The sequence below is a fragment of the Balaenoptera borealis genome (assembly GCF_965194805.1).
Source record: "Balaenoptera borealis genome assembly, chromosome: 20".
NCBI lineage: Eukaryota > Metazoa > Chordata > Mammalia > Artiodactyla > Balaenopteridae > Balaenoptera > Balaenoptera borealis.
In genome coordinates, this window is record NC_138879.1 from 22,741,531 (window position 1) to 22,759,238 (window position 17,708).

The window sequence follows — 17,708 nt, forward strand, 5'->3', positions numbered from 1 at the left end:
CCCCAATAGCCATACTTAGCCTCAGCCGGAGCCTGGCCTGTAACTTATAAAGTGCAACCTCGCGCCCCCTCCACCCCCCACCCCGCCCCAACTCTGGGCACTCCCCGTGGACCTTATTTTTATACAAGATTAATAAAGACGTTTGCAAAAGATCCGCGTCCCGCTCCGTGCCCGCCCCCACCAAGCGCAACCTGTTTTCGCTCAGCAAACGCTTTACTTGTACAAGTTCTTCATAGCAGGTCTCTGCAAACAGGCTGGAAAGGAGAAGGGCTGCTTCTGCACTAGAGTTGGTGGGGAGGGAGCCAGCTTCGAAGGGCGCGTATACCCTAGCGTCTGGCCCACGAACCCTGCGGAAGCGCGGAGGGGGCGTGCAGACGATCAAGCCTGCTGCTCGGATTAGAGACGCAGGGTTAGCTCCACCTCAGTCCACCTTTCTGCCGGCCCCGCCCCATTTCCGTCAGTCCCCCCTCCTACCTGGGTCCCCGGCCTCGTTTTCTTACGCCCCGCCGTATCCTTAGTCGCGCCCTTGAGTGATTTATTGCATCTCCGCCAGTCAGGTCCCAATTTCTTGGAGTTCTTCTTCCACTCTTCGCCTGCCCCTCCCCTCCCCGTCTGTATGCCCCGCCCCCGGTCCGTCTGCCCCGCCCCTATGCTCTCGGTCCCGCCCCACCCCTCACATGGCCCGCCCCTTATCTGCATGACCCGGCCCCACCCGCTGGCCCTGCCTCTTTAGACTTTCACCTTGGCTGAGCCGCCCACGGTTGGGCCGGCGCTTGGGTTGGCTGGGCTGGTAGGACTTGGGAAGTCGGACGTCTGGGCGCGGGGTTCGGTTCCGCGTGTGGAATTCGGACTGCGTCCGCCCGTTCAGGTTAGGTATCTGGGAGTAGGCGCTGCGCGCACCTGGAGCGAGGAAGCCGGTAGGAGGAAAAGGAACGGCCAGTTCTGAGAGCGGGTCCTGAGAGAGAGTCCCCAGTCCCGCAGGTCCCCGCCCAGCCCGGGGCGCACCCGCTTTGTGCAGTCCGTGCAGCGAGCACGCCAACTCGGCACTGGAAAGGCCGCTAAGGTGCGCGGCCTGGCAGAAGATCGCGAGGCCCGCCTGAGAGCGCGAGGTGCGGCCGTGGCCGCCGGACCCGCCCTTCCAGTTCGAGTTCGGCCGCAGAGACCGCTGCTTCTTGTAGTAGTAGCTTGAAGGAGGAAAGTGGGTAGCCGCCTCAGACACCGCCTCCCCCAGTCCTCTCCATCTCACCGGTGGGGAAACCAAAGCAGGACAGAAAGCCACTTTGGTCTGGGGGGCAAGTTGGGGCCCAGGAAACTGACCCAGAATTCAGGGCTCCCGTCTCTGGGGCAGGGACATCTGGGGACTCCTGCAGGGGCAGAGTCTGCTCCCCCCATCTTGGGCCCTGAAGCTGGGTCCAGCTGTGCCCACCTCATCACCTCCTGTACCGACTTGAAGGGCACAAAGCCCAGACTCATCAACTTGAACAGCATCTCTAAGAACAGGGTTTGCAAGCCCTGGGGACCACAGACCCGGCTGTTCCTCACCTTGCCTAGGGGCAGAAAACATGGGGGCAGGTAAGGAAGAGCCTCCCCCTGGCGAGATCCACTCCTGCCCCACCAGCCTTGCCCCTCACCCAAGCACTGAGCGAGTCGGTGGCTGTCAGTGAGGACACCCAGGAAGTCTTTGAAGCTTACGGTTCCATCACCTGGGAAGAGAGAAAGGAGTGGGGACTGTAGGTGCCTACCCCCTGCCAAAGCCCTACTCTGCATATGCGTTAGGGGCTTGCCAGCAGTTCGAGGCATAGAGCATCCAGTCCTGCCTCTGGCCAAGCGTTGTCCCAGGTTGAGTGGGGGAGAAATAGCCCTTGCCCTTGGGAGCCCCAAGTCAGGATGATTATCACAGCAGGAATGTTTAGGGGCTCCGGGATAGGTGTGTTGTTCAGGGCAGGCTTCCTGGAAGAGGGGACTTTAGAATAGGACCAGGCCCAGGATTTTGTGGGCAAGGGAGGCGTTCTTCAGGGCTAGAGGTGGGAGAGGAGAGGCGGGCAGGGACAGGGTCACCCACCATCCAAGTCTGCCTGCCGCAGAACCTCACACATCTCCTGCGGGCTCAGCTGGACACCCACATGGCACTGGGCAGCTTTCTGCTGCGCATGTCCATGGTGCCTGTCGGGCTGGAGCTGAACAGTTTGAAGACATCCTGGAACGCTGAGGGTGGGGAGGGGAGCAGGTGTGCAAGGTGAACCACAGGCACAGGAACCCTGAGATTCACCCACTCTAGCTCAGATGGGACTGAGGACTTGGGTTCACCAACCCCCCGTGCATTATAACTTAATGGAGAACAGTGGCTGCTGTGTTTTGGCACTTGTTAAGTGTCCGTTCAATTCTCATGTCCAAAAACTGAACTCAGGGCCCAGGTTCGATCCCTGGTCAGGGAACTAGATCCTGCGTGCAGCAACTAAAGATCCCGCATGCTGCAGTGAAGATTCCCGCACGTGGCAACGAAGATCCCGCGTGCCGCGACTAAGACCCGGTGCAGCCAAATAAATAAATAAATATTTTAAAAACGACAACATGCTTGCTTCGGCAGCACATACACTAAAATTGGAATGATACAGAGAAGATTAGCATGGCCCCTGTGCAAGGATGACACGCAAATTCATGAAGCGTTCCATATATATTTTTTTAAATTTTATTCATTTATTTATTTATGGCTGTGTTGGATCTTCGTTTCTGTGCGAGGGCTTTCTCTAGTTGCGGCAAGCGGGGGCCACTCTTCATCGCGGTGCGCGGGCCTCTCACCGTCGCGGCCTCACTTGTTGTGGAGCACAGGCTCCAGACGCGCAGGCTCAGCAACTGCGGCTCACGGGCCTAGTCGCTCCGCGGCATGTGGGATCTTCCCAGACCAGGGCACGAACCCGTGTCCCCTGCATTGGCAGGCAGATTCCCAACCACTGCGCCACCAGGGAAGCCCCGTTCCATATTTTTTATGTGTACATATAGCTGATTAACTTTGTTGTACAGCAGAAACGAACACAACATTGTAAAGCAATTATACTCCAATAAAGATGTTAAAAAAATAGATAAAATATATGTAACATAAAAAAAATGTAATGACCATTCTCAGTTCACAGGCAGTACAAAAAGAGGCCAAATGCTGGACCTGGTCCAAGACTTGTAGCTTGCTAACCCCTATGTTACTGTATATCTGTTGCAATTCTAAGGATCTATAAATATTAAATCATTCTAGCGATCCTATGAAAAAAAACCCCAAACAACAACAAAAACAAACAACAAAATAACTCATGTCCAAGGCCACACCACCAGTAGGGGCAATGCTGGGCTTTGGACTCGGGCAGTCTGGCTCTGGAGCTACGATGCCCAGAGGCTCCAGGAGCCCTGCTGGCACCTGGCTTGTAGTAGGCACTGAAAATTATTGATGATGAATAGAATGATTCTGCTTCGAGGGGCCCCTACCAGTATCAGGGCATGATCTTTGCAGGGACATTGGGGCCCCCAAATGTGGAAATGATTCCTTCCATCCCTACTCCCACAGCTCCAAACCCCAGCGGGGCAGGGACCTCAGATTCTTTTTTTCCATCCTTTCTCCCAGTTTCCCTTCTTCCTTTCATCCTGTTCATCCATCCACCATCCGTCCATCCACCATCCAAATACCTTGCTATCCACCAATCCCATCCCTCCTTCCCCTTCACTCACACACACACACACACACACACACACACACACACAGCAACAAGCCCTGGGATTGCAGAGATGAGCAAATTAGGCTGGCATGGAGAGGTTACAACACAATCACTGGCTTCTCACTGTGTCCCCAGCCTCTGGGCAGGCAACTCCATTGTATTCTGCTCAGAGCACCTCCTAGTTTTCCTCCCTGCTCCCAGCCCTGAGGCCCTCACCTGCCAGTTGCCCGGGTGTCAGGGGTAGCAGGTTCTTGTCTGCAAAGCCGCCTCGCGGGAAGGAAGCTGGAAAGGCTTTTGTACCTGCTGCAGAGAGATGCCAGGGCCAGGCAGGCCTTTCCCCAAACCCAGCACCCGAGGCCTGGCCTCAGTCCCTGCCCTCACTTCTCAGACCCAGCGCTTGGGCCTGTCTGTACTATACGGGTGGCTGCAAGGCCCTTGAACTCCCTCGCGCCCTGGGAGGGCTGCTCAGCCCGTGGCTGTGGCCGCTGCTGCTTCTGTCTGGGTCAGCAGGGTACGCGCTGCTGCGGCCTCCTCCCCTGCGTCCTCCCGGCCTGCTCCTCTCCTGGGTCTCGTGCGAGCAGTCTTTGAGGCTTCTGTGGAGGCCTTGGAGGCGGGAAGAAGACAGGACCGAGGGGCCCAGCCCACTTGAGTGCTCAGACTCCAGGGGACCTGAGACCAGACCTGTGGGTGCACAGCTTCCCCTCCCAGGACCTGCCCCGCCCCCGCCAGCCTGCACCCAAAGTCCTCTCCCTGGGGGATTCCTGGGGCAGTAGTTTGGAGGAGTGGCGGACCTTCCCCCTGCCCTCGTCACCTGGACGTTCTCTTTGCCGATGGTGATATCTTGGTCTTCCATCCTCTGCTGCCTGAAAGGCAGTCACAGGCTCGGAGGCTGGTCCAATGTCCCAGGTCCGCAGTCCCCAGGCTGGCTTTGGGGTGGACCCTAACAACTTTTGGCAGGGGTGCCCTTCTCCCTCACCACTGGCCTGCTCCTCTCTGCTGGGGAACCTGCAGTTTTCGTCTTTTGCATTTCTGCCTCCCTTAAGGCATGTACATTTGTGACTCCACTTGGAAGCTAACAGGATGGCTGAGACCCAGGGGAGAAGCAGGCCCCAGAGGCCCCAAGTCAAGGCGTGGGAGGGTGGGATCTAGCCAAGTTGGGGCTGTGGCCCACCTTACCCCAGGACCCCCGGGAGGGAAGAAGCCCTTCCTCCAAATGATGCAAACCTACAAACCACATTAACAAAATACTCTGGGAAGAGGCATCCCAACAGCCAGATGACCGTTCTGGCCCAGCTCCTCCCCAGACACTCACCTCTGGGTCTCTTCTTCATCCTTCTTTCCAGCCTCCTGCCCCCTTCTCTGGCCCTGGCCCATTCTTAACTGCTCACCCCTTCCTAATCCCATTCTCCCAGGCCCTGGGCACCTGCCTCCTCAGCCCCGTCTCAAGGCAGGGCAGGATTCTGAGGATCTGCAAGGTGGAGCTTTCACTGCACGGGGAGCCTTGGCCCAGAGTAGGTCTCAAGGCTCACCAGGTCCCAAGCCTCGGTGCTGCCTCCCCTTCTCTTCCTCCCCAACTTCCCTCTTCCTGCCCATGTCCATCCCCGCACTCCAAGTTCTCTTCCCTCCTTTGCTGCCATCTCCTTTTCCAGAAGCTTCTCCACATTGCCTGTCCTCCCCCGCCGTGGGGAGGCTTGTGCGTTTGTGTGCATGTGTCTGGGTCACAGGTACTGTGTTTGTGTGTGCCTGTGTGCACGGCATGTGTGGAACATACATCCTCGGTCTGCATGTGGTTATGTCATGTGACTATCTGTATGTGTAACATGCTGGTCAGCTGCTGGGGTGTGTGTGTGTGTGTGTGTGTGTGTGTGTGTGTGTCTGGGTTGCATGCAGAAGTGCATCATTACACATGGGCTCTCCCCTATGCTGGAGGTACCTCGGACTCAAGGCGGTGGCCCCTGGAGGACCAGTCCTTTAGCTTCATTCTTGCCCTCCTTCAAGCCCTGGACACCACCCCTTTCCCATGCCAGGCCTTCCCCATGGAGAGAAGCAGGAAGAACTCCTTCCAGAAGACTTCTCACCTGCCCAGCCCCACCCCCAGCAGGCTCTCGCCTCAGGCGATCCCAACATGCCCCCTTTTACATCTAAGAAACAGAAGCCCCAGAAAGGGCACCACTGAGGCCTGCCCTAGTCATGAGTCTGCTGCTGGCTGGGAGGTCCGGCTAGGTGCAGGGTAAGTGGGACCAGCCATGGGGAGTGAGCAGGCACAAAACAGGGCTGGCAGAGCCCTCAGGGGGCAGGGGCTGCTGTGGTAGCTACAGTGGGGGTGGCATCCCTAAAAAAATCGAGACCAGGATGCCGCAGCCAGAGGAGTTCACTGGTCCAGGAGCATTTGCACAAAAAGTCTGAGCCGGGGGCCAGCAATGGAGGCTTTACTGGTGTTGTCTAGTCTTCTCTGGGGAAGTGGGGGACGACAGCTTAAAATGGATTTTCAGCAATAATGGACTCCCTCCCGAACTGCAATGCAAAAGAGAGAGTGTCACTTGGGCTTTGGTGGGAAGGTCAAAAGAGAGGGGTGAGCCCAGAGGCCTCTCCGAGGAAGGCCCTGGGGCTAAGAGGGCCTCTTCCTGCCATGCTGATGGGCGGCTGGTGTTCTGTTGTGTTCATTCAACACCAGGAAGCACGGGGTGCTGGGAAGCCCCGTTTCCTCATTCCTGGCTTGATGGAGGTGTCCTGGGCCCAGGGCTGGGGCCATCGGGTTCTCAGTAGGGAAGACACTAGCCTGAGCATTTCCAGTGAGGGTGAGGCTGTCTATACTCTGGGTGAGAAGCCTCCTGACGCTAGGACAACATTCTAGTTCCCGCTTTGAACCCAGGTCCTTGCCCCTGCCCTGGAGCTCTTACCCTCCATGGTTCCCAGGCCTCCAGCCCTGGCCTTGGCACTGTGCCTCAGCCCACCGTAACCTTGTTTCCAGCAGCCTTTATGAGGTCACTGAGGTTGAGACATCACAGCCCACCCATCCCCCAGCCAGTCCCTCATTCCACTGTCCCCACCCCCACCTGGCTGTGTGAGGAATGGGGCCACCTGCACATCATAACACAGCCCCCTCCTGGGGGAGCTTTGGGCCAGCCTCACTTACTCTTTCCCAGCTCCTTGCGGCTGAGGGGACATGTCTGGGGGCTGGAGAAACTTCACTTCCCCTTCAATGGTGGCCCTCTTGAACCCTGGCTTGCTGAAGTCAAGGTAAGGGTGAGGGAAGTGCTTGTCTTCCTGCTTTGAAGCATCCTGCGGCTCCCTGGCTTCTAGTGGTTCCTCTGGTGGCTTCTCTAGCACATCCTTAGTGAGGTTTTCCTGCTCTGGCTCTTCCACGGTGGGCTGGGCAGTGTGATCCACAGTGGGCTCTGTGGAAGGCGTCATGGCCATCTGGAGTGGGGCTTTGATCACATGCCCCAAATTGGGCAAGTCCATCCTGCTGGAGGAGGCCATGGCCAGGGAAGATGTGACGTTGATCAGCTCTGCCAGGCTGATGGTTTGTGGGGAGGGGGACGGCTGGGGGCTTGGAGGCTGCTGGGAGACTTTGTCTGAAAGAGCTGGCTGGGCACTGGGGGCCTGGCTCTGCTTCTTGGAGCACACAGTGTCCTTGGGGGCTGACGGCTGGTCTGGGTGGCAGGCGGTCTCTTTTGTGCTCTCCTTGATGGGCTGCATGCTGATAGCCTGTTGCAGGCTGTGTTCTGAGGCCTGGACGAACTTGTCTGCCCAGAAGAGGTGTTTGGAGGTCTGCACACAGAGGGAGCGGTGGTCGGTGGACACCGGGTCCTCCTCTGTGGTACTCAGGTAGCTGGAGTTTGACCTCATACTCCATCGGCTGATGTCCTGCTGCGTTAGCCCTTCCATGTAGGGGTGGAGTGACTCTGTCTTATGCCCCTGTGGCTCAGGGTCTTCACTGAAGGGTTCCAAGTTAACCACCTTCAGCTTGGGCTCTGTGTCCAGCTTGGCCTCGGGCTTGAGCATGAGAAGCGGGCGCATCTCTGGCTGCGGGAAAGGCTTGGGCTTCCGTTCCGGCTCCAGTTCTGGGTCTAGGCGCAGGACTTCTTTGTCTGGGGGCTCCAGCTCTAGCAATTCTTTCTCCAGCTGAAAGGTTTCAACAGAAAGCTGAGGAGGCGCCTGCCCCCCAAAGTCCTCCCCGTCACCCATTCCCTGCCCTGCCCCCCTCGTGCTTCTTCTCACTTCCTTTCCCACACTTGCCTCTTCCAAGTGACCTGCCTAGGGCAGGGAGGCGGTGTGGGCAGCTGGTGAGGGCGGGTGTGCACGCTCGTGCCGACACTGGCCTGGTGCTAGGGTCCCAGAATTGCCCAGGGTAGGGGCTGGTCGGGCTTTAGAGAAGACGGGCCCCAAAGAGCCCTGCCCCTGGACTCCCACCTCCCCATAAGATGTGATGCTGCCCATTATTACCTCCATGTCATCTTCCTCTTGTATTGGTTGGAACTGGTTTTGGTTTATGCCACCCCTAAGACAGAAGGAGACAGAGTGGGTGACAGGGCTCCACGGGGTGGCTTCAGGGGACGGTGTCTGGAGCCCTTAAGGCCCCCTGCCTTGTACATGAGCTGGCAAGATGCCCTCAGCTCACTCCCCTGTCTGTGCCCACTCCCACCAAGAATTCCAGACTCATTCTCAAACTTCAGTGAGTTCAGGAAGCGCCTAGAGAGCTGGCCAAGTTGCCCCCCGCCACCCGCAAAGAGGGATACAGTTGGTTGGAGGTGAGGCCCAGGAATCTTCATTTTAATCCAGCATTCCAGTGAGCCAGCGCCCTTGAAAGCGGCTCCCCACAGAGGGAAAAGCCCAGAGCAACGCCCTCTCCGGGACCTGCCCGCTCTCAGCTTGGCAGATCTGAAATGCAGGGTGTATATGGAGGGTGCCCTTGGTTCTTGTTGGTATTTTGCTGTCATCTTGGCCGTTGCCCTCAGCGCTCAGCCACTGTGACCCCTCTCCGTCTTTAGGCAACTGCCCACCCTTCCCTTGGACAGCTCTGTCCTCAGAGAAATGCAGCTCTAAGGGGTCAGGTCCCATCCATGTCTTGGGTGTGCCCCACCACCCCTCAGTCCTCCTCCAACGTCAGGGGCTGGGGGCAGAAGCAGAGGAGGATAGTACGCCCAGCCCCTGCTGCCTTTTGGCCTGGATACTGCCCTTGGGGAGATTTTGGAAACGGGCAAGATAGAGGGAGATCCTGGGTGAGTACACATGAAAACTTCACAGCCATGGCAGCCAGTGAGGGTTGGTGATCTTGGAGGGTTGGGGAGAGGTCCTACGATGATGGGGGGACTAGTTCTCACTGTGTATCGACAATGTCCACCGACTCCTTGTCACAGCAGGGAAATCCATTGGCACCTGGCAGGGAGAAGGAGGTGAGGGCGGGGACAGTCCCTGAGGGGTTCTGGAGCCCGGGCTGGTGGCTCTGCTCCAGCCACCCCCTCCCTCCCTGTCCCTCACCTAAGCCCATGTGCCATCCCCTCGCCCATCCTGCCCCTCGTCTCCTCCCCCTCCCTTGCCAGGGTCACCAGCCCTATCCTCCACGTCTGCTCCCTCCACCTTCCGTGATCCATCACTGTCCTCCATTAGGGTGAATACTAACAGTGGTCACTTCCGTTCATTGAGGGCTTCTAGCCCAGGTATTGTGTGGCGTACTTTATATGCTTTAGCTCATTGATTCAACACAAAAAATGAGAAGACGTTCATTTGCCCAAAGTCCCTCAGCTGATCATTCAGGAAGTCAGGACCTGAATGCAGATTTCACTCAAGAAACTCTTTACTCCCCTGTCCCACATGCCGTCCTACCCTGGAGCCTACAACTGTGTGGGGTTCCCCATCACACCCCAGATGAACTTCACCTTTCTCCATTCCTGCCCCCTCTGCCCCCTTTCTCCACTCTCTCTGGCCAGGCTTCAGATTTGCCACTCACTCTAACCTTGGCCTCTCCTGCCCTGAAATCTGTCCTCTCTTCCCCTGGCTTCTCACACCATCACACCCTTGGGTCATTTATCTCCAACTCTGGGCCAGAGTTCTCACCCCAGGTGCTTGGTTTGAGGTGATGCTGACACCCATCTGGTTATTTATGAGCTCCAATCATCCTCTGCAGGAGAGACTGACTCCCTTGGGGAGGGAGCCCCAGTCCCCTTCCTGGAAGCTTGTATCTTTTATTGCAGAAGCTTCTTTTTCATCTTTTGGGGATAGGGGCCACCAGGCTGTCCTGTTCTCTGCTCCCCAGCGTACTGGATAGAAGTTGATGGTGGGGTCATCATGGCAATGGGCAAGCTGGGTCCCTACGAGCCTGGAGTGTGGCAGGAAGTGACAGCCTTGGCTCTGGCTGAGAAGAATTGCTCCCAGGGTTAGACCAGAAGGATTAGAGTGTGCTGGAGAGTGTCCTTGCATGGCTGGTGCTGTTCCTGGGATTTGGCTTCCTCCATGTTCAGCCTGGGCCTGGGATCCAGAGTGCTGGGCTAAGAGTACACCAGGGACAGGCTCACAGTGGTGGGCTCAGTGGTCTCTTCAGAACCCATCACCTCCTTGGCCACCATGCTTCCTTTGACCATCCCTTGGCTTTCTCCCCACGTCTCTCTTCCTCTGCAATTCTACCTGCCCCAAGTGCTGCTATTCCTCAGGCTTCTGACCTCAGAGCCTTCTTTTGCTTGCTTTACAAAGTTTCCCTGGGAAATTTAATCAACACTTGCAGCCTTAACCCTTCCATAAACAGCAACTGAATATGGATAGAAGGGGAGAAATTATTATGGTGTAAACCTCATTGCAGCACTGGGGGATGGAAGCAAAAGTCTGAGGTTGATTCAACTTGGGGCCTCTGTACCCAACTTGGGGCCTCTGTACCCAACTTGGGGATGTTCTATTAGGGATTCAAGTGACATTCTGTAGTGCATGAAATCATTTCAATTTCCAATTGTGGGTTGCTATTATATAGAAATGTATTGATCTTGTATCCTGTAACCATCCTAAAATCTTATTAGTTCTAGTAACTTTTTTTAGATTCCATAGGGTTTTCTTTTTTTTTTTTTAATTTTTATTTATTTTATTTATTTATTTTTGGCTGTGTTGTGTCCTCGTTGCTGCGCCTGGCATTTCTCTAGTTGTGGTGAGCGGGGGCTACTCTTCATTGCGGTGTGCGGGCTTCTCTTGTTGCGGAGCATGGGCTCTAGGCGTGGGGCTTCAGTAGTTGTGACATGCGGGCTCAGTAGCTGTGGCTCGTGGGCTCTAGAGCACAGGCTCAGTAGTTGTGGCGCACGGGCTTAGTTGCTCTGTGGCATGTGGGATCTTCCTGGACCAGGGCTCAAACCCGTGTCCCCTGCATTGGCGGGCGGATTCTTAACCACTGTACCACCAGGGAAGCCCTCCATAGGGTTTTCTATGTAAACAATAATGTTTGTGACTCAACACAGTCTTACTTCTTCGTTCCCACCTTGGATGTCTCTAATTTTCTTTTCTTGCCTTATTGCACTGAGAATAATCTCCAGTAAAATGTTGAAGAGAATTGAGAGTGGACATCCTTGCTTTGCTCCTGAGCTTAGGGGGAAAACATTCAGTATTTCACCATGAGGTATAATGTTATAATTTTTCTCATAGATGCCCTTTGTCAGGTTGAGGAAGTTCCCTTCTATTCCTAGTTTACTTAATTTTTAAATAGGAAGGGATGTTGGATTTTATCTGATGCTTTTTCTGAATTTATTGAGATTATCATATGGTTTTTCTTTTATATTCTGTTAATATATTATGTAAGTTATATATAGCATATATTATGTTAACATATGTTACATATTATTCTGTTAATAATTCTTTTATAATTTGTTTATGGTGAAATAAATTGATTTTTTAAAAAAATTTATTTTTTTATTTATTTATGGCTGCGTTGGGTCTTCATTGCTGCACGCGGGCTTTCTCTAGTTGTGGTGAGTGGGGGCTACTCTTCGTTGTGGTGCGTGGGCTTCTCATTGCAGTGGCTTCTCTTGTTGCGGAGCACAGGCTCTAGGCTTGTGGGCTTCAGTAGTTGTGGCACATGGGCTCAGTAGTTGTGGCGCATGGGCTTAGTTGTTCCGTGGCATGTGGGGTCTTCCCGGACCAGGGCTTGAACCCATGTCCCCTGCATTGGCAGGCGGATTCTTAACCACTGCACCACCAGGGAAGCCCTAAATTGATTTTTTTAGATGTTAACTCAATCTTGCATTCCTGGGATAAATCTCATTTGATCATGATGTACTATCTTTTTATACATCGTTGAATTTGATTTGCTAACTTTCAAAAAGGATTTTCACATACATGTTCACGAGGTATATTGGTGTGTAATTTTCTTTTCTTATTATGTCTTTGTTAGGTTTTGATATGCTGGCCTCATAGAATGAGTTGAGAAGTAACCCCTCTTCAATTTTCTGAAACAGTTTGTGTAAAATTGATATTATTTCTTCTTATGTTTGGTAGAAATCACAAATGAAGCTTGTGGACCTGGGCCTGGACTTTCCTTGTGTGAAGATTTTTAATTACAAATTCAACTTTCAAAAATAGATACAGGGCTATTTAGCCTATCTATTTCTTCTTTTTTACTGTGGTAAAATATATATAACATAAATTGCCCTTTTAAAACTATTTTTAAGTATACAGTTCAGTGGCATTAAGTACATTCACATTGTTGTGCAACCAACACTATCCATCCCCAGAATATCTATTTTTCTTGAGTCAGCTTTTGGAGTGTGTAATTTTTTTTAAAGGAATTTATCCATTTCACCTAAGTTGTCAAATTTATTGGCACAATTTGTTCCTAATATTCCCTTGTTATCTTTTTCATATCTACAGAATCTGTAGTGATGTCACCTCTTTCATTCCTCATGCTAGTAATTTTTGTCTTTCTTTTTTTCTTGTTCATTTTGGCTGGAGATTTATCAATTTTGTTGGTCTTCTTGAACCAGCCAGAGATATGTCTGATTCCTGTCTGGTCACCCTAAAGTGACATCTGCCAGGCAATACGCTCCTGAAGTCATAGGTTCCCAAACAGCTTTTTATGATTTCACTATTACACATGAACAACCAAGCATCACCAGGCATTTGAGAAAACTGCTAACATAGGAGTGACAGACCAAGAGAAAAAAGCACTCCAGAGTACCAGAGGTAATTTGAGAAACTTGAGGAAACTTAAAAACTCTAATCATCTTCAGAGATTCAGAAATGAAGATATTCAACAATATATTGCATCCAGAAAACAAGAACAGGATACTATTTTAAAAGAATTAAGAAAAGAAAGAGCTTTTTGGCAAATAGAATTGGAAAATAAAATACAGAGAATATTTCTAGAAAGTAGAACCAAAATATCAAGACAATGTGAGAGAAAAGGATCAAAAGGAAATCTAGGGCTTCCCTGGTGGCACAGTGGTTAGGAATCTGCCTGCCAATGCAGGGGACATGGGCTTGAGCCCTGGTCCGGGAAGATCGCACATGCCGCAGAGCAACTAAGCCTGTGTGCCACAACTACTGAGCCTGCGCTCTAGAGCCCGCGAGCCACAACTACTGAAGCCCACGTGCCTAGAGCCTGTTCTCCACAACAAGAGAAGCCACTGCAATGAGAAGCCCGCACACCGCAACGAAGAGCAGCCCCCCACTCATCACACCTAGAGAAAGCCCACGCGCAGCAATGAAGACCCAATGCAGCCAAAAATAAATAAATAAAATAAAGTTAAAAGGAAATCTAATTCTGGGTTATAGAAAGGGGATTCAGAAAGAATGGAGAACATGGAGAAGAAAAGAGAAATCAATATTTCCCTGAGCTGAAGGATGTCATTGGCTTAAAAGGGTTCACTGAATGCCCAGCACTACAGATGTCAAAAGATCTTTGCTGTAAAAGTTCATTGCACCAAGAACAAAGGATTCCTAATTGTTTCTAAGTGGAAAAACAAGTCACCTACAAGGGGAGGAGAATCATATTGGCAGCAGAGTTAGCAACAAAGGTTGTCTTTAAAATTTCTGAGGAAAATGGTTTTTAACCTAGAATTTTATATCCAGCCCAACTATCATTTCAGTCATGGAAAACTCAGAAAATTTACCTCCTCTTTTTTTTTTTTTTGGGAAGTTATTTGAGGCTGTGCTAAAGCAAAATAAAGGTGTAAAACAAGAGAGTCAGAAATGAAATAGTGTGTCCATCCCCGGAAAGAAGCTAAGTCCCAGATGTTAACTGTATAGAGGCCTACAACCAGTACACATTGGTGCAGGAGAATAGAGGATCCTGGGCAGTAGGTCTCTGAAATAAAGAAGACCTGACAAGGTAGTTGGCTAGATGTAGAGGTTGAAGAAAACAAAGACTATAATAAAAGCAAAGAGTACAAGGAAAAGGCCACTAAAAACTCCAGGAAAAACAAAAAGCTTCATGAGAAAGAAAAGGTAGTTGTGTTACCTTTTCTGGTCCTGCAGTGAACAGTTGTTATGTAGTCACAATAAGGTAAATCCTGTTTATTAACTTTCAACTTTTAGAATCAATATATAAACAAAATCTGGAAAACATAATTATGGTTATGGGACAATATGAATGTTACCAACCTTGATATTAAAAAAAAAATACAGGTTAGAGGCTTTGGGAGGTGTAAGGCAGGGAGGAAAGCTGAAGGGAAAGGTAGGGTCACTAAAAACTTCATCTTACTATGTGTGGTGTCAAAAGATATTCTCTAAAGTTGATAAAAAAAAATAAAGATATAAGTATATTAAATTTACAAAGGTTATCAGCATATCTAAAAACAATTGAAGTTGGGAGGATGGGGGAGGGTGGTGCCATTAGAGCAAGAAAGTGGTAATGTCTAGAGCTGATAAACCAAGAAAAAGCCTGTGAGCTTGTAGAGAGATAAGAAGGGAACTAGGCAGAAAAACTGTTCACATGAAACAAGAGTGGTTGCTCTGAGGAGTGAGGCTGGGGGTGTGTGGTATAGGGGATTCTTGTTTCTCATCACTGAATAAGCTCTTCAGTACTATTTAACCACATGCATATATTTCTCTGATAAAGTTAAAAGAAAATGTTGAGCCCCAGCTACTGGCCAGGCACTGTGCTAGGGGAGGAGGAGATAGTGATGAACATACACAGTCTCTGCCCCCTTGGAGCTTTCAAGCCTGTGGCTGTGACCGCAGGAGACCCTCCAATCTCTATTTCTTACTCTCACTTCTCCTGAGTTCTAGACTCAAACTGCAATCACTGATTACACATTTCTCCCTCAGGGGGCCTCAACTTCACCTTGTCCAAAACACTACGGATTCCTTGTCAAAGCCTGGAATTCCCCTGTTTCCTATTGTGACGTTGCTCAGGATTCACCTCTTCCTGAAGACCTTCCAGACTCTACCTCTAGGTGCTGAGCTAGGGACTCCTCGTCCAATTGCCCCCACCCCACCCCTGTGGACTTCTATCTAAGCACACAGCTTCTTGCTGACCCTCAATTAGAGGTGGGTCGGGTGCGTGGGTTGCTCACTTTGAATCTCTGATCCTCCACACAGAGAGTCAGACATAACGTGGATGCTCAACAAAAGTCTGTGCAAAAAAATGGTTTCCTTATCCCTCTCACCCTGCCAAACCCTGTGGTTTATCCCCCATTTCTGACCTCAACCTCACACCCTGGTGTCCAGACTCTAGCCTGGCCAACACGGTTCTGCATGTCTGACCTGTCTTCCTTTCCAATCTCTCATCTCTCGATAACCTTCTCTGCCTGATTCATCCTTCATCCTATCACCCCAATTAGAGACCTGGGTCATTTGTGACCTTCTCACTTCCCCAGCTTCTGACCTTCCCACCACTGCTGTTGCTGACCTTCTCTTCCGACACCAAAGTCAACACAAACCCAGGACTCACTACCCCTCAAAACTCAGTTCTGAGTGCTTTGCACACATTTAATCCTCAGAGCCACTCTATGCACAGGTGGCCACGACTCTCCTCTTACAGATGAGGAAGCTTGCACAAGTCACACAGCTCTTAAGAGCAGTACCATGACCTGAACACAAATCGAACTGGCTCCAAACCCTGTGGTGCTAACCATTGTGCTGTCTGAAATTTCTTTAGGCCTCTAGATGGACCACTGAACCATGTCCCCCCACCCCCATCCCCACTCCAACCTGGGCATCTCAATGACTGCAGAGTGAGCCTGCTGCATCACCCCTGCCTCTGCTCATGTCCAGACTCTAGGGTGGCCTCAAAGATCCTGCATGGTCTGACCTCTGCCTTCTTTTTTCATCTCCTGGTATCCAGTTCCTTGCCTTGCCCCAAGCCCAAGACACCCTGGAGCATGGCAGGGTCTTTTGTGCCCCAGTGCCTTTGCACATGCTATTTCTGATATGCAGAAAGTCTCTCTCCTGACAAAATCCTACTCATGCCTGACAGCTCAAATCTCCATTGTCGTCATCTCAGTGATAAACCTAGCTGTCCAACCTACATTTTAATTTTTAGTTAACTCATCAGACTCGGCCTAGCACAAGACTAAGCCCTTACAAATAATAAATGCTAGCGAGGGTGTGGAGAAAAAGAAACCCTCCTATACTGTTGGTGGGAATGTAAATTGGTACAACCACTATGGAGAACAGTATGGAGGTTCCTTAAAAAACTAAAAATAGAGTTACCATATGATCCTGCAATCCCACTCCTGGGCATATATCTGGAGAAAACTCTAATTCAAAAAGATACATGCACCCCAATGTTCATTGCAGCACTATTTACAATAGCCAAGGCATTGAAGCAACCTAAATATCCATGGACAGATGAATGGATAAAGAAGAAGTGGTATATATATACATAATGGAATATTACTCAGCCATTAAAAAGGCTGAAATAATGCCATTTGCAGCAACATGGATGGACCTAGAGATTATCATACTAAGTGAAGTGAGAGAGACAAAGAAAGACAAATATTATATGATATCACTTATATGTAGAATCTAAAAAAAAGAAAAGATACAAACGAACTTATTTACAAAATAGAAAGAGACTCACAGGCACGGAAAACAAACTTATGGTTACCAAAGGGAAAGCGGGGGCAGGGGGGTAGGGATAACATATACACACTACTATATATTAAAATAGATAACCAACAAGGACTCACTGTATAGCACAGGGAAGTATACTCAACATTTTGTAATAGCCTATAAGGGAAAAGGATCTGAAATATATATATATATAACAACTACTGTGCTGTACACCTGAAACTAATATGACATTGTAAATCAACTATACAATTAAAAAATAAAATAGGACTTCCCTGGTGGTGCAGTGGTTGAGAATCTGCCTGCCAGTGCAGGGGACACGGGTTTGAGCCCTGGTCTGGGAAGATACCACATGCCGTGGAGCAACTGAGCCCGGGAGCCACAACTACTGAGCATGCGTGTCACAACTACTGAAGCCCATGCATCTAGAGCCCACGCTCCAGAACAAAGAGAAGCCACTGCAATGAGAAGCCCGCGCGCCCCAAAGAAGAGTAGCTCCTGCTCACTGAAAGCCCACGCACAGCAATGAAGATCCAACGTAGCCATAAATAAATAAATAAATAAATGTATAAGTAAATTTATAAAATAAAATACTGTTCTCTGCTGAGAGAAAAAAAAAAAGAAAAAAGAAAAAGAAAAAAAAGAGTAAGTCCTGAAGGGGGTGCAATAAATGTTGCAGGAGTGATTTAAGTTGTCTGCATCAATTTGTTTGCCTTAGGCATTTGGGACGGGGTGGGGGCGGGGGGGGGAAGCTGCTCTCTGGTAGTTGGTTCTTGGCACGTTTTGAAGGCTGGCCCATGTCCTCCTGGGAGACAAGGTCCTGAGAAGAAAGCCTCCATTTCGGGGGTGGGAGGGATCTGAGCCCCCATTATTAGAAACCTGGGAGATCCAGGGCCCTGAGGGGCAAACATCTTTGCTCGTTGGTACACAGAAGAGTGCAAAGCACAACGGATGCGCTCAGTAAACATCTGTTGAAGCAGATTGCTTTTCCCTGCAAAAGCTCCAAGCATCAACCAGGAA

The 17,708-nt window shown here is 50.8% G+C and overlaps 2 protein-coding genes across 2 annotated transcripts; both read right to left on the reverse strand.

Annotated features, from left to right (window-relative positions):
- Positions 1 to 135: 135 nt before the first annotated feature.
- Positions 136 to 5,075, reverse strand: LOC309619393 (uncharacterized protein; the record flags this gene model as incomplete). The annotated part of the gene is given in 9 exon segments (XM_082374555.1): positions 136 to 347; positions 742 to 1,324; positions 1,327 to 1,703; positions 2,063 to 2,143; positions 2,146 to 2,205; positions 3,918 to 4,064; positions 4,217 to 4,304; positions 4,513 to 4,564; positions 5,014 to 5,075. Coding segments are annotated over 9 exon segments (1,584 nt in total). The 3' UTR covers positions 136 to 213.
- On the reverse strand, positions 4,062 to 14,154 carry SPATA32 (spermatogenesis associated 32). The gene is made up of 5 exons (XM_082371448.1): positions 14,134 to 14,154; positions 9,029 to 9,083; positions 8,151 to 8,205; positions 6,838 to 7,829; positions 4,062 to 6,215 (listed from the first exon to the last, which is right to left on the reverse strand). Exons 3-5 carry the CDS (start codon positions 8,154 to 8,156, stop codon positions 6,131 to 6,133), a joined length of 1,083 nt encoding a protein of 360 aa, XP_082227574.1. The 5' UTR covers positions 8,157 to 8,205; positions 9,029 to 9,083; positions 14,134 to 14,154; the 3' UTR covers positions 4,062 to 6,130.
- Between the last annotated feature and the right edge of the window lie 3,554 nt (positions 14,155 to 17,708).